Source organism: Salmo salar, chromosome 11 (genome assembly GCF_965601325.2).
Source record: "Salmo salar chromosome 11, fSalSal1, whole genome shotgun sequence".
NCBI lineage: Eukaryota > Metazoa > Chordata > Actinopteri > Salmoniformes > Salmonidae > Salmo > Salmo salar.
In genome coordinates, this window is record NC_138301.1 from 41283733 (window position 1) to 41297296 (window position 13564).

The 13564-nt window shown below is 47.1% G+C and overlaps 1 protein-coding gene across 1 annotated transcript in view; it reads right to left on the reverse strand.

The window, feature by feature from the left end:
* Positions 1-1793: 1793 nt before the first annotated feature.
* The window catches only part of LOC106562791 (A disintegrin and metalloproteinase with thrombospondin motifs 7), a 158760-nt gene continuing 146989 nt past the window's right edge, over positions 1794-13564 (reverse strand). The window contains exon 24 of the mRNA XM_082957946.1: positions 1794-4779. Coding sequence (XP_082814072.1) covers positions 4631-4779 — 149 coding nt within the window. The 3' untranslated portion in view covers positions 1794-4630. The remainder of the gene's footprint in view (positions 4780-13564) is intronic.

Below are 13564 nucleotides of genomic sequence, written 5' to 3' on the forward strand. Positions count from 1 at the left end.
TAACACTGTGCAAAGTCATTATTAACACAGTGCAAAGTCATTGTTAACACTGTGCAAAGCTGTGAATCTGGTCAACAAAAGCTGTTATTGTCCTGCCGCTCCTACTTCAACCCACCCCAGAACTACAGTATGTGTATGTTAACATCACGTTTCCTTTGATTCAGAAGTAATGGACAGAACTGTGGACATACGGACACCACACAGACATTACTATCCCACCTTATCTTACTGGGTTCTATTCAATCAGCATGGCAGAAATTCATCTTTACAGCAGAAATGACATTTAAAAGGACATGTTCCCGCTTTAGCAGAGACTGCAAATGTCGGCTTTTCATTTCTATCCAGGAATCTGTTCATCTTTCCAGATTGAATAGAACTGTGTTTGTGGGTATCATGACACAGGCCAAGTGATCCTCTGTGAAAGAGTAGAGACTAGCTCCACTGTGCTTATACAAGGGAGACCTTTAACAAGCTGTTGAGACCCATAACAAAACAAGGCCCAGTGGAAGGGGTTTAACTGTCCCTGTGGCCCCAGGCTGTAAAAGACCCTTAGTGAAGCCTCATTGGAGTCCATAGTGATAGAACTAAAGCATGGCATTCTCTGGGTAGCAATCATACTGATCTGGTAACACTAACTGGTATGACTTTGAGGGTCTAACTGCATACATGAATGAATGGTTCTGAATGTTATTAATGGTTATGAATGGTTATGAATGTTATAAATGGTTATGAATGTTATCAATGTTATGAATGGGTCTGAATGTTATCAATGGTTATGAATGGTTCTGAATGTTATCAATGTTATGAATGGTTATGAATGTTATCTATGTTATGAATGGTTATGAATGTTAACAATGGTTCTGAATGGTTCTGAATGTGGCCTCCCGGGTGGCACAGTGGTCTAAGGCACTACATCACAGTGCTAGCTGTGGCACCAGAGATTCTGGGTTCGAGTCCAGGCTCTATCGCACCCGGCCGCGACTGGGAGGCCCATGGGGCAGCGCACAACTGGCCCAGCGTCGTCCGGGTTAGGGAGGGTTTGGCCGGCAGGGATATCCTTATCTCAGCTATTCCTGTGGTGGGCCCAGGCGCAGTGCATGCTGACCAGGTCGCCAGGTGTACGGTGTTTCCTCCGACACATTGGTGCTTCTGGGTTGGATGGGCATTGTGTCAAGAAGCAGTGTGGCTTGGTTGGGTTGTGTTACGGAGGACGCATGGCTCTCGACCTTCGCCTCTCCTGAGTCCGTACGGGAGTTGCAGCGATGAGACAAGACTGTAACTACAACCAATTGCATACCACGAAATTGGAGAAAAAAAAAATGTTATCAATGGTTATGAATGCTTATAAAATAAAACTTTATTTGCCACATGCGCCGAATACAACAACTGTTCGGCGGTCTCTGTCGCACATGTGCGACAGAGAGAAACAAAATGGTGCAGTTTGAGGCGCTGGAGATGGAGGGTGTGAGCACTTGGGTCCGGGCAGGGGTGATGTTGTGGATGTTTGTGAGTGTCTTGTATGTTGTTGTTTGTATTGTTACAAAAAAAGAAGAAAAGAAACTGGTGTACATAAAAACCCTCAGCAGTGCTTTACTTCCTCTGAGGACGTTGGCTTCTGGTCTGAATTGTCTCAAGTGAAAAGCTGCCTGCATAAAGAGTTTCAGATCTGTGACTTTCTGACTGGAGACATGAAATACTTGACAACCAGCCTCCCTGTAGCTTTGAATGGAAACACTGTACATGGAATATTCTTTATAGTCATGAAACACAGCAGAATAATGCATCAAACTGGGTTTTTATTTTCAACAATTTTATTTGAAGTGGTATAAATACAAAATGTAAAGTACAAACATTTATGTTACAAAATAAATGTACTATTGATGAACACAAAAAAGCATGACTAAATGGATTTTGTAAGTGGATGGGTTTGAGTGCTGTTGAACATGCTGAGCATTGTTAAGAGGCAAGATGAAACAACAAAAGAGATCTTTCCCTGTGCCCTTTAGAGATGAATATGCAAACGTTGTTTCACAAATAGTAGTATGCCACATATCCACTGAAGGAAAGCCTCAGGCAGCTACTCTGCCCTGGTTCTCACCATCAACCTCAGGTGGAAGTCAGAGTTCAACCTCACCACAGCGCTTACAGATGGTGCCAATATAGCCCAGAGCATAGAATAACCTCATAGAATAACCTGTCCCACCACTACAGGAATGGGAAGATGCTGGAAAAACATGACTGTACATAGAGGATACATCACTTATAAAGCAAAACATTTACAAGACTAATCACTCATCTGTCAGAACAAACCTTGTGGTAAATCCTAATTTCCTCAGGTTGCATGACTAAAAGGATCCCTGAATCAGGAGTGATATAAACTGCTTCTGAGTCTCATAAAGGACTGCTGAAGGTTTATCATCATTATCAACTCTAATGTGTATGGTCAAACTAAAAAAGGACATTTCAAAGTCAAAAGTGACACATATACGGTATCTCTCAGTGGTCACAGATTTACAAAATAAACTAAGTCGTCAAAAAAAGTGGTTAAAAGAAAGGTGAATAAGAATAAAGGTCTCAGAGTTGAAACTACTGTAAGTATTGATGATTTATCAGTGCCATGATAAGAAAATATTTAGTTGTTTTTTAACAGAGTATCCTCAAAAACAAAGGAATTCTGAAAGAACTGATTTAAAAGCGAAACATTTGACAGGAAATTAATTCTTAGAACAATGTATCATCATTAGTAATAATTACACATCTGAGTGCATAAATTAGGGGAGGCGGGTCAAGTGTTTGCATATTGCCTAAACAAAATATGACAGCCACTCACTACATCAAAATGACAGAAGAAATACTCAATCTTGGAGGCATACAAAATTATTCATTCTAATTTATAAAAGCAATGCACTGATAACTTAAATTAGCAATTCATATATTCCTCCCTTGCTGTTGTTCTAAAACCTCTATGCCCTCCGTAATTCTCTGAGAATGGCTAAAAGTAACATTACTCTAATGATTCTATTCCCCTGTACACTGAACAACAATTCTCCCATTACTGTACGTAAGGTCAAAGCTGAATTGAGATTTAGAGACAAATACTAAAATGTCAAATACTAAAACGGCAGAATTTAGAGACAAATACTTTAATGGAAGGAAGGATTCAAGTAGAAAAGGCACTGGTCAGCCAACACCTGACGGAGTTTGACGCTCGAGGCCGCCTCTAGCACCAGGTTATTTTCGCAGCACCATTGTCAAAGAATTTGGCTTTTTTTTTTTACTCACTTCATAAGCATTCATGAAACTCTAATTACACTACGTAGCTGCGTTATAAAGCATTGTTCACAAGCTGAGAACCAACTTGACAAGTGGTGTTGCTTACGCTACATGTACTAGTCGCTACATCAGCTGCTATCAAGACAAAGCATTGTACGAGCTACAAGGTCATCTTGTAGTTAACAAATTTGTAACAACTGTATGCTAAATCAGTACGCTGGTCCAGTCCACGTTGCTACTGGCTGAACCAGACATATGACTAAACCACGTGTTCCAGTCCACGTTGCTACTGGCTGAACCAGACATATGACTAAACCACGTGTTCCAGTCCACGTTGCTACTGGCTGAACCAGACATATGACTAAACCACGTGTTCCAGTCCACGTTGCTACTGGCTGAACCAGACATATGACTAAACCACGTGTTCCAGTCCACGTTGCTACTGGCTGAACCAGACATATGACTAAACCACGTGTTCCAGTCCACGTTGCTACTGGCTGAACCAGACATATGACTAAACCACGTGTTCCAGTCCACGTTGCTACTGGCTGAACCAGACATATGACTAAACCATGTGTTCCAGCTGCAACATTTCTCACAATCAAAACAGAATAACAGTTGGATCCATCAGAGAGAAATGTGCAAACAAACACATCATTATCTCAACAGTAGAGAGAGCAACAACCATGTTTCTTCTTTATACAGTTTGGAGGAATTTGTGTTGTGACATGTGGTTCCATCCTACTATGTGTTAAATCCTTTTTTTGAGGAGTGCTTGATATAATTCTATTAGCACCTTTGGGACTATTCCATTGGTTCCATTATACCAGGCAAACTAATCAAGTACAGCTCAGGTATGGTTTTCCTAACCCCCAGAATGTGGCTCTATCCCAACAGCACTGAGGAGCTCTGACCCAGCAGCTCTGACCCAGTAGCCAGGACAGCAGGGTGAGTGTAGGCTACCAATTTGACACTAGACCTCTGTATGAGAAATTGTGTGTGTGTGTATCCAGCTCAAGATTCACCCTTCAGTGACAGATAGACAAGATGGATGCTGCAATTTTGCAAGTCCAGAGCTGTTACCTGATCATCTGTATGTGTTGTGTGTGTGTGTGTCCATGTGTGTGCGTGTCCATGTCTGTGCGTGTCCATGTCTGTGTGTGTCCATGTCTGTGCGTGTCCATGTCTGTGCGTGTCCATGTCTGTGCGTGTCCATGTGTGTGTGTCCATGTCTGTGCGTGTCCATGTCTGTGTGTGTCCATGTCTGTGCGTGTCCATGTCTGTGTGTGTCCATGTCTGTGCGTGTGAGAGTGTAAGAGTGTGGGTGACCGTGTCCACCCTATATTGATCGCTGACCTCAGCGACGGGACGTGCGCTCGTTGCCACGGGAACGCCGGCCACAGGTCTTGCAGCACTGCGTCCGCACGGCGGGCAGGTGGCATCGGCCAAGCCACTGGAGGGTCTGACAGAAACGGAACGTGAGGCGGTCACGAAGACACGTGAGCCCTGAGAGAGAGAGAGACACAGAGACACAGAGAGAGTTATCTGTGAGACAATTCGGTATAATAATTCGGTATAATAAGGACATAATAAGGACACCAACAGCTTCTGCATAACTAAGTTCCCTTAATAGAAAATATAATTTCTACCTATGCCCAATAGAGACTGTGACCCAAGTCAGACTTTGTACTATGAAGAGATCTTAAAGGTTGAATAACTACACACCAGGACCACTGAGTCCCTTAAGTTCAAAGGTCACTGCTCAGATGGCTCATAGGCATTCCTGCTCATGCTCTATTACCCTGTGCTCACAGAGGCGCGCTAACGAGGCTCACAGAGGCGCGCTAACGAGGCTCACAGAGGCGCGCTAACGAGGCTCACAGAGGCGCGCTAACGAGGCTCACAGAGGCGCGCTAACGAGGCTCACAGAGGCGCGCTAACAAGGCTCACAGAGGCGCGCTAACAAGGCTCACAGAGGCGTGCTAACGAAGGTTGTTTGTGTTATAAATGCTTGACAGGCTCCTTCAGGTCAGGGCACTGGGACGTCTGAATTCAACAGAGATGTGCACCATGGGGACAACAACTTAAAGGAATCTGAAAGTCACAGCTTTGCAGCAATACAAAAGCACAGACACTAGCAACACTCATATGATACAGTATGTTGTTGTCAGAGTCATGGTTCACATTACATGTGTGGTGAGAATGTAACTATGTGATTGTGAAATAACCAAAATGCAAGCATGGTTTTCTCATATAGGGAAAGCTGAGAGGGACTTACCAGCATGACAACGACTGGCTATAGCCACAAATACCACTAGTGAAGCAGCACATGGTTCACATTACATGGATGTCATAAGAGTATGATGGAATGACACAACGAAACAAGTCTTCATGATTATGGGATTGCTTCATTATAATGTGATTTGCTCAAGGCATAATATTATAATGACATTTCACAAGTTACATAATGAGAAACATCATCATCACCAAATCAGCTATTGTGCATTTGTCACGTCCTGACCAGTAGAGGGTGTAGTTGGGTCAGGACGTGGCAGAAGGGAGTAAGTGTTTTATTGTTTCATTTAATTTTGGCCGTGTGACTTCCAATCAAGCACAGCTGTAGAGGGTTGTGGTTGATTGGGAGTCACACATAAGTTGCCTACGTTTCCGTTGTGGGGTGTGGGTAATTGTGCTTGTCACTGTTGTTGCACCTGACAGGACTGTGTTGGCTGTCAGTTTTGTTGTTTTGTTAATTGCATAGTGTTCGTAACATTAAAAATGACGAACCCTAACTCCGCCGCATTTTGGTCCACTTCTTCCGTAGACAGCCGTTACAGAATTACCCACCAAACCAGGACCAAGGGGCGGAAGAGGAAGGAGCAGCAGGACTACTGCGTTATGGACAAATGGACATGGGAACAGATCCTGGACGGAGAGGGACCATGGACTCAGGCTGGGGATTATCGCCTCCCGCAGTGGGAGATTGAAGCGGCGAGAGCGGAGAGGCGATACTATGAGGAGAGAGAGCGCAACGAGCGCGAGAGGCAGCCCCAATATTTTTTTTGGGGGGGGCACACGGGACAGTCGGTGGAGCTGAGGTCGGAACCAGAGCCAGTCGGGATGACATTGGAGGTGAGCGAGGGCTATGAGACAGAGACTGTGACGGGGTTAATGGGAAAATTAGGAGAGAGAGAGATGAGAGAGCTGCTAGTGTGGTGCATAAAGTACGGCATTCGCCCTAATGAGCGTGTCGTGGGTATGATGTCACCTGAGGCAGCTCTCCATACTCGTCCTGAGGTGCGTGCTGGTTGTCTGGTAAAGACTGTGCCTGCGCCCAGAAACAGGCCTCCTCCATGTCTTCCCAGCCCTGCACATCCTGTACCTACGCCCAGAACCAAGCCTCCTGCATGTCTTCCTATCCTGGTCAAGCCCGTGCCTCCTCCACGGACCAGTACTCCAGTGGGTCTCTCTATCCTGGTCAAGCCCGTGTCTCCTCCACGGACCGGTCCTCCAGTGGGTCTCTCCACCCTGGTCTCTCCTGTGCCACCTCCTCAAGCCAGGCCTCCGTTATGTCTCCCCAGCCTGGTGAATCCTGAGTCGGAGCTGCCCGCCAGTCAACAGTCGTCGGAGCTGCCCGCCAGTCAACAGTCGTCGGAGCTGCCCGCCAGTCAACAGTCGTCGGAGCTGCCCGCCAGTCAACAGTCGTCGGAGCTGCCCGCCAGTCAACAGTCGTCGGAGCTGCCCGCCAGTCAACAGTCGTCAGAGCTGCCCGCCAGTCAACAGTCGTCAGAGCTGCCCGCCAGTCAACAGTCGTCAGAGCTGCCCGCCAGTCAACAGTCGTCAGAGGTCAGACTGCCCTGAACTGCCGGAGTGGCCGGACTGCCCTGTTCTGCCGGAGTGGCCGGACTGCCCTGTTCTGCCGGAGTGGCCGGACTGCCCTGTTCTGCCGGAGTGGCCGGACTGCCCTGTTCTGCCGGAGTGGCCGGACTGCCCTGTTCTGCCGGAGTGGCCGGACTGCCCTGTTCTGCCGGAGTGGCCGGACTGCCCTGTTCTGCCGGAGTGGCCGGACTGCCCTGTTCTGCCGGAGTGGCCGGACTGCCCTGTTCTGCCGGAGTGGCCGGACTGCCCTGTTCTGCCGGAGTGGCCGGACTGCCCGGTTCTGCCAGAGGTGCCCGCCTGCCCTGATCTGCCAGGGTGCCCGGCCTGTCAGGATCAGCCCGAGTGGTCCTCCTGCCCTCCGGTCCAGCCCGAGTGGTCCTCCTGCCCTCCGGTCCAGCCCGAGTGGTCCTCCTGCCCTCCGGTCCAGCCCGAGTGGTCCTCCTGCCCTCCGGTCCAGCCCGAGTGGTCCTCCTGCCCTCCGGTCCAGCCCGAGTGGTCCTCCTGCCCCCCGGCCCAGCCCGAGTGGTCCTCCTGCCCCCCGGCCCAGCCCGAGTGGTCCTCCTGCCCCCCGGCCCAGCCCGAGTGGTCCTCCTGCCCCCCGGCCCAGCCCGAGTGGTCCTCCTGCCCCCCGGCCCAGCCCGAGTGGTCCGCATGCCCCCCGGCCCAGCCCGAGTGGCCCGCATGCCCCCCGGCCCAGCCCGAGTGGCCCGCATGCCCCCGGCCCAGCCCGAGTGGCCCGCATGCCTTCCGGCCCAGCCCGAGTGGCCCGCATGCCTTCCGGCCCAGCCCGAGTGGCCCGCATGCCTTCCGGCCCAGCCCGAGTGGCCCGCATGCCTTCCGGCCCAGCCCGAGTGGCCCGCATGCCTTCCGGCCCAGCCCGAGTGGCCCGCATGCCTTCCGGCCCAGCCCGAGTGGCCCGCATGCCTTCCGACCCAGCCCGAGTGGCCAGTCTGCCCGGCGCAGCGATCGGCGCCAACAGAGTGGGTGACGCCGAAGGTGGAGCGAGGTCCACGTCCTGCACCTGAGCCACCTCCAGGATAGGTGGGTTGGGGAGGGAGGGTGTAGCACAGTGCCGTCGGTGACGGCAGCCACCCTCCCTTCCCTCCCTTATTGTTTAGGTGTTCCTTTTTGTTGGGGATTTTTTTTGTGTTTTCCTTTTTGTAGGTGCATCCCGGGGTCTGCACCTTGAGGGGGGGGGTACTGTCACGTCCTGACCAGTAGAGGGTGTAGTTGGGTCAGGACGTGGCAGAAGGGAGTAATTGTTTTATTGTTTCATTTAATTTTGGCCGTGTGACTTCCAATCAAGCACAGCTGTAGAGGGTTGTGGTTGATTGGGAGTCACACATAAGTTGCCTACGTTTCCGTTGTGGGGTGTGGGTAATTGTGCTTGTCACTGTTGTTGCACCTGACAGGACTGTGTTGGCTGTCAGTTTTGTTGTTTTGTTAATTGCATAGTGTTCGTAACATTAAAAATGACGAACCCTAACTCCGCCGCATTTTGGTCCACTTCTTCCGTAGACAGCCGTTACAGCATTTTACAAGGTGATGAGGAATTTTCCTAATCAAATCAAATGTATTTATATAGACCTTCTTAGATCAGCTGATATAATCTTTCATCACTAATGGTCACAGACCTCATTTGAGGAGTTAACCAGTCATCCAAGGTCACTTAAACAAGGTACAGCTAGTATGAGATGCTAACAATGCCAAATCACTATCATCTGTATCATGATGTAATTAAGACAAATCCTATGCTAAAATATACATGTAAAGCATATAGGGGCCTGATCTGAGTCAGAGAGAAAGGGGAAATTAAAGTCTGCTGAGGCCTCAGGGCTGACATGTACCAGATCTTAGTGATAGTAGTGAGTGTTGCTGACGTTGTCCATTTTGTCCTAGCAATACAGATCCTTTCAACAAAAACACACAAATGAAAGACACTTATGAGACATTAAAAGTGATGAAGAACAATATAGTTATGCGGTATACGTCCCCATTCATCTGTGCTTTGGAAGGGAGATAGAGATCAACCCTGTATGATTTTAACTTAGTAGAGTATATCTTTAGATCAAATCATACCTCGCTGTCAATGGGAAATTTAGACAAATACTGTATAATTAAAACATTTCAAATAATTCCCCTGAGAAATCCCAGATTAAAAAAAGATAATGTGGGGTTTAATAACCAAATAATATCCCCATTGGGTGCAAAATGACTGTAGCTAACCTCCTGTAATGGATGAAAACGTTTTCAGCGCCTGCAGATGTATTGTGGGAATAATAGATTGAAGCCACGGTTGCCGAAGGAAAATGAGGGCAGAAGTTCTTTGGAATATTTATCCTCTCACAGCACCATTAAAAGCACATCAGTGAATATGAAATGGAAAAAGGAATAAGTTATTCAATTAATAAAACATTGCCAGAGGTATATTGAAAACTATATTGAAAACTAACTAACAGAAATAAAAACAATAATGAGCTACACTCTGCTCTCAAGCGGTCTTTTCCAGTCTACAGTAAGATTTATCTTTTATCTTACATTTTTTTCAACTGATAATGCAAGGCCAGATCTTAGTGATTAGAATCACAATGAAAAGAAATGAAGGCAGTTGTTGGGATTAGTTACTTGAAATAGCAATATATTACATATTACTTACTTTACAATATTACTTTGAATGGAAAGTAAAGCGTTATATTACTAGTGACTCATAAAAATGTATCAGATTACGTAACACTCTACTTTTGTAAAGTTATCCCCAACACTGGTTACAAGGATATGTCCTTAGAGAAATGTAATTGAAAAATGAATAGTCAGCGATGGAGTTAGATGTCTTCTTGAGTGCTACATGAACATTGTGATGAATCTGTAACCAATTTGGTTTAAAGTGCTAACTAAAAACAAGGCCAGCAATGATGGGAAAGTGCAATGGAATTAATCCATCGTAAGCTATATATACAGTTATGAACGCTTTACAGGACCATTCTGTAACAAAGTCAAGTTGAGATGGTCTTGAGCTCTGCTGTACACAAAGAGAGATCTCAGAGGTACTAAATCTCAGCAGTTTTTCAGAGTGTTCACCATAGTCTCTTAAAACCAACCTCTCAGCATCTGAACTAGAAATGACTTCATTGTTCTACTGCCTTAATCATCCCACTGCAGGGGAGTGGAGGGAAGGATATAACTGAAGCCTTCCTCTCCTGTTCTCTGCCTCATTCTCCTAAACCTCAAGTGGTGCTCTGGGGGCAGGACTACCTGAGAACCAGGAGCTGAGAGGAAGGTGAGTCTCTGTAAGCTAGCGTAGCAACAGAGGAAGGTGAGTCTGGATGAGTTAGCGTAGCAACAGAGGAAGGTGAGTCTGAATGAGTTAGCGTAGCAACAGAGGAAGGTGAGTCCGGGTGAGTTAGCGTAGGGACTGAGTGGAAGGTGAGTCTGGATGAGCTAGCGTAGCAACAGAGGAAGGCGAGTTTGGATGAGCTAGCGTAGCAACAGAGGAAGGTGAGTCTGGATGAGCTAGCGTAGCAACAGAGGAAGGTGAGTCTGGATGAGCTAGCGTAGCAACAGAGGAAGGTGAGTCTGGATGAGCTAGCGTAGCAACAGAGGAAGGTGAGTCTGGATGAGCTAGCGTAGCAACAGAGGAAGGTGAGTCTGGATGAGCTAGCGTAGCAACAGAGGAAGGTGAGTCTGGATAAGCTAGCGTAGGGACTGAGTGGAAGGTGAGTCTGGATGAGCTAGCGTAGCAACAGAGGAAGGTGAGTCTGGATGAGCTAGCATAGCAACAGAGGAAGGTGAGTTTGGATGAGTTAGAGTAGAGACTGGAGGAAGGTGAGTGTGGATGAGTTAGAGTAGAGACTGGAGGAAGGTGAGTCTGGATGAGCTAGCGTAGCGACAGAGGAAGGTGAGTTTGGATGAGTTAGAGTAGTGACTGGGAGGAAGGTGAGTCTGGATGAGCTAGCGTAGCAACAGAGGAAGGTGAGTCTGGATGAGTTAGAGTAGAGACTGGAGGAAGGTGAGTCTGGATGAGCTAGCGTAGCAACAGAGCAAGGTGAGTCTGGATGAGCTAGCGTAGCAACAGAGGAAGGTGAGTCTGGATGAGCTAGCGTAGCAACAGAGGAAGGTGAGTTTGGATGAGTTAGAGTAGAGACTGGAGGAAGGTGAGTCTGGATGAGCTAGCGTAGCAACAGAGGAAGGTGAGTTTGGATGAGTTAGAGTAGAGACTGGAGGAAGGTGAGTTCAGATGAGTTAGAGTAGCGACTGGAGGAAGGTGAGTTCAGATGAGTTAGAGTAGAGACTGGAGGAAGGTGAGTTCAGATGAGTTAGAGTAGCGACTGGAGGAAGGTGAGTTCAGATGAGTTAGAGTAGAGACTGGAGGAAGGTGAGTTCAGATGAGTTAGCGTAGCAACAGAGGAAGGTGAGTCTGGATGAGCTAGCGTAGCAACAGAGGAAGGTGAGTTTGGATGAGTTAGAGTAGAGACTGGAGGAAGGTGAGTTCAGATGAGTTAGAGTAGAGACTGGAGGAAGGTGAGTCTGGATGAGCTAGCGTAGCAACAGAGGAAGGTGAGTTTGGATGAGTTAGAGTAGAGACTGGAGGAAGGTGAGTCTGGATGAACTAGCGTAGCAACAGAGGAAGGTGAGTCTGGATGAGTTAGAGTAGAGACTGGAGGAAGGTGAGTCTGGATGAGCTAGCGTAGCAACAGAGGAAGGTGAGTCTGGATGAGTTAGAGTAGCAACTGGGAGGAAGGTGAGTCTGAGTGAGTTAGCGTAGCGACAGTGGAAGGTGAGTTTGGATGAGTTGCTGAGGTGTTGAGTTGCAGGTGCTGAGTAAAAACAAGACATAATCCTGTGAATAAAAGCAGACAGGATACGCACATACACTAACAGTCACCGAAAAGCAAAGCTTTATTTTTAACCACGACTCACCTTTGTCAGCAGCGATTTTGTGGAGGTATCCTGTCTACAGTGTGCTTTAAGTGTGCACAAAGCTTCCTTCTCCAGTCAAATTCTAATATTGCTGTAATGCTAGGTAGCGAGACCCCCCAGAGAGCTGGGTTGTTATCACAGTAAACCCAGGAAAAGCAATAGAGATTGAAATAAATATGCTTTTCTTGGCACAGACCATTTGCTGAAACTATTCTAGGAACTGGAATCATTTGTAATGCTGAAATTCCAACATCCTGAGTTGACTCCTTGCTTAAATTATAGAGTCCAGGGTAATATTTTGTACATTTCACAAAATATCTCACAACAAGCAAATCTCATTGCAGACTAATTAGCTAGAGGAGCCATGTTTTTTTCCTCACTGGTGAGTACGTTTCAAGTTTGGAAATCTTACCCACCAGAGCCCAACAGCAAGAACATTCAGAACAAAATATACAAAACATATACAAACAATAACCAGCAATGAAGTGGTGGTATAGGAACATATCCGTGTCTCATGAATCTGAACCATGGTAGACGAGCCATCTTAAATGGGGAATTCTAGGTCAAGGTCAAGATAGTAGTCAAGGAGGAGATAGTGGCTCTAGTAGTATATTCTGTTCCCATATGGTTTCCTCAGCCAGCTCCACAATACACAGTGATAGGAAGAAAGAAAGCGCAGTATATTGTGAAGCGAGGTCGACTGAAGCATGTGGGACAGGATATGCCGGCTGCAGGCTTTCTATCTATCCCCTCTGACACACATCCAAGACATACAATATACTTTATTCCATTTTAAAATGGATCACAAAAACATACAAAGAGCATCTTGCTCAAATACAACAGTCTACAGCCAATCTTGAGCTAATAAACAGCGAGATGAACTCCGGTTGTTCAGACTTGTACAAGTTAGGAACAAGTACATTATTGTGTCAAATGTTCCAACACAACTCTTCCACACACAGTAATCCTCCTACTGTACTTCATCATTGGACAGACATGGGCGCACGGAAAGTACTTAACAATCCGCCTCAGTGTTTTTCGCCCCTAATGTACCTGGGGGCTGGAAGACAAGCCATGGCTTGAGAGCATTCAGTCAAGTCCACTACACTTCTGTCTTAACAACCAGCTCCACCACAGAGGGTTCAGTCAAGTCCACTACACTTCTGTCTTAACAACCAGCTCCACCACAGAGGGTTCAGTCAAGTCCACTACACTTCTGTCTTAACAACCAGCTCCACCACAGAGGGTTCAGTCAAGTCCACTACACTTCTGTCTTAACCAGCTCCACCACAGAGGGTTCAGTCAAGTCCACTACACTTCTGTCTTAACCACCAGCTCCACCACAGAGGGTTCAGTCAAGTCCACTACCCTCCTGTCTTAACCACCAGCTCCACCACAGAGGGTTCAGTCAAGTCCACTACCCTCCTGTCTTAACCACCAGCTCCACCACAGAGGGTTCAGTCAAGTCCACTACCCTCCTGTCTTAACCACCAGC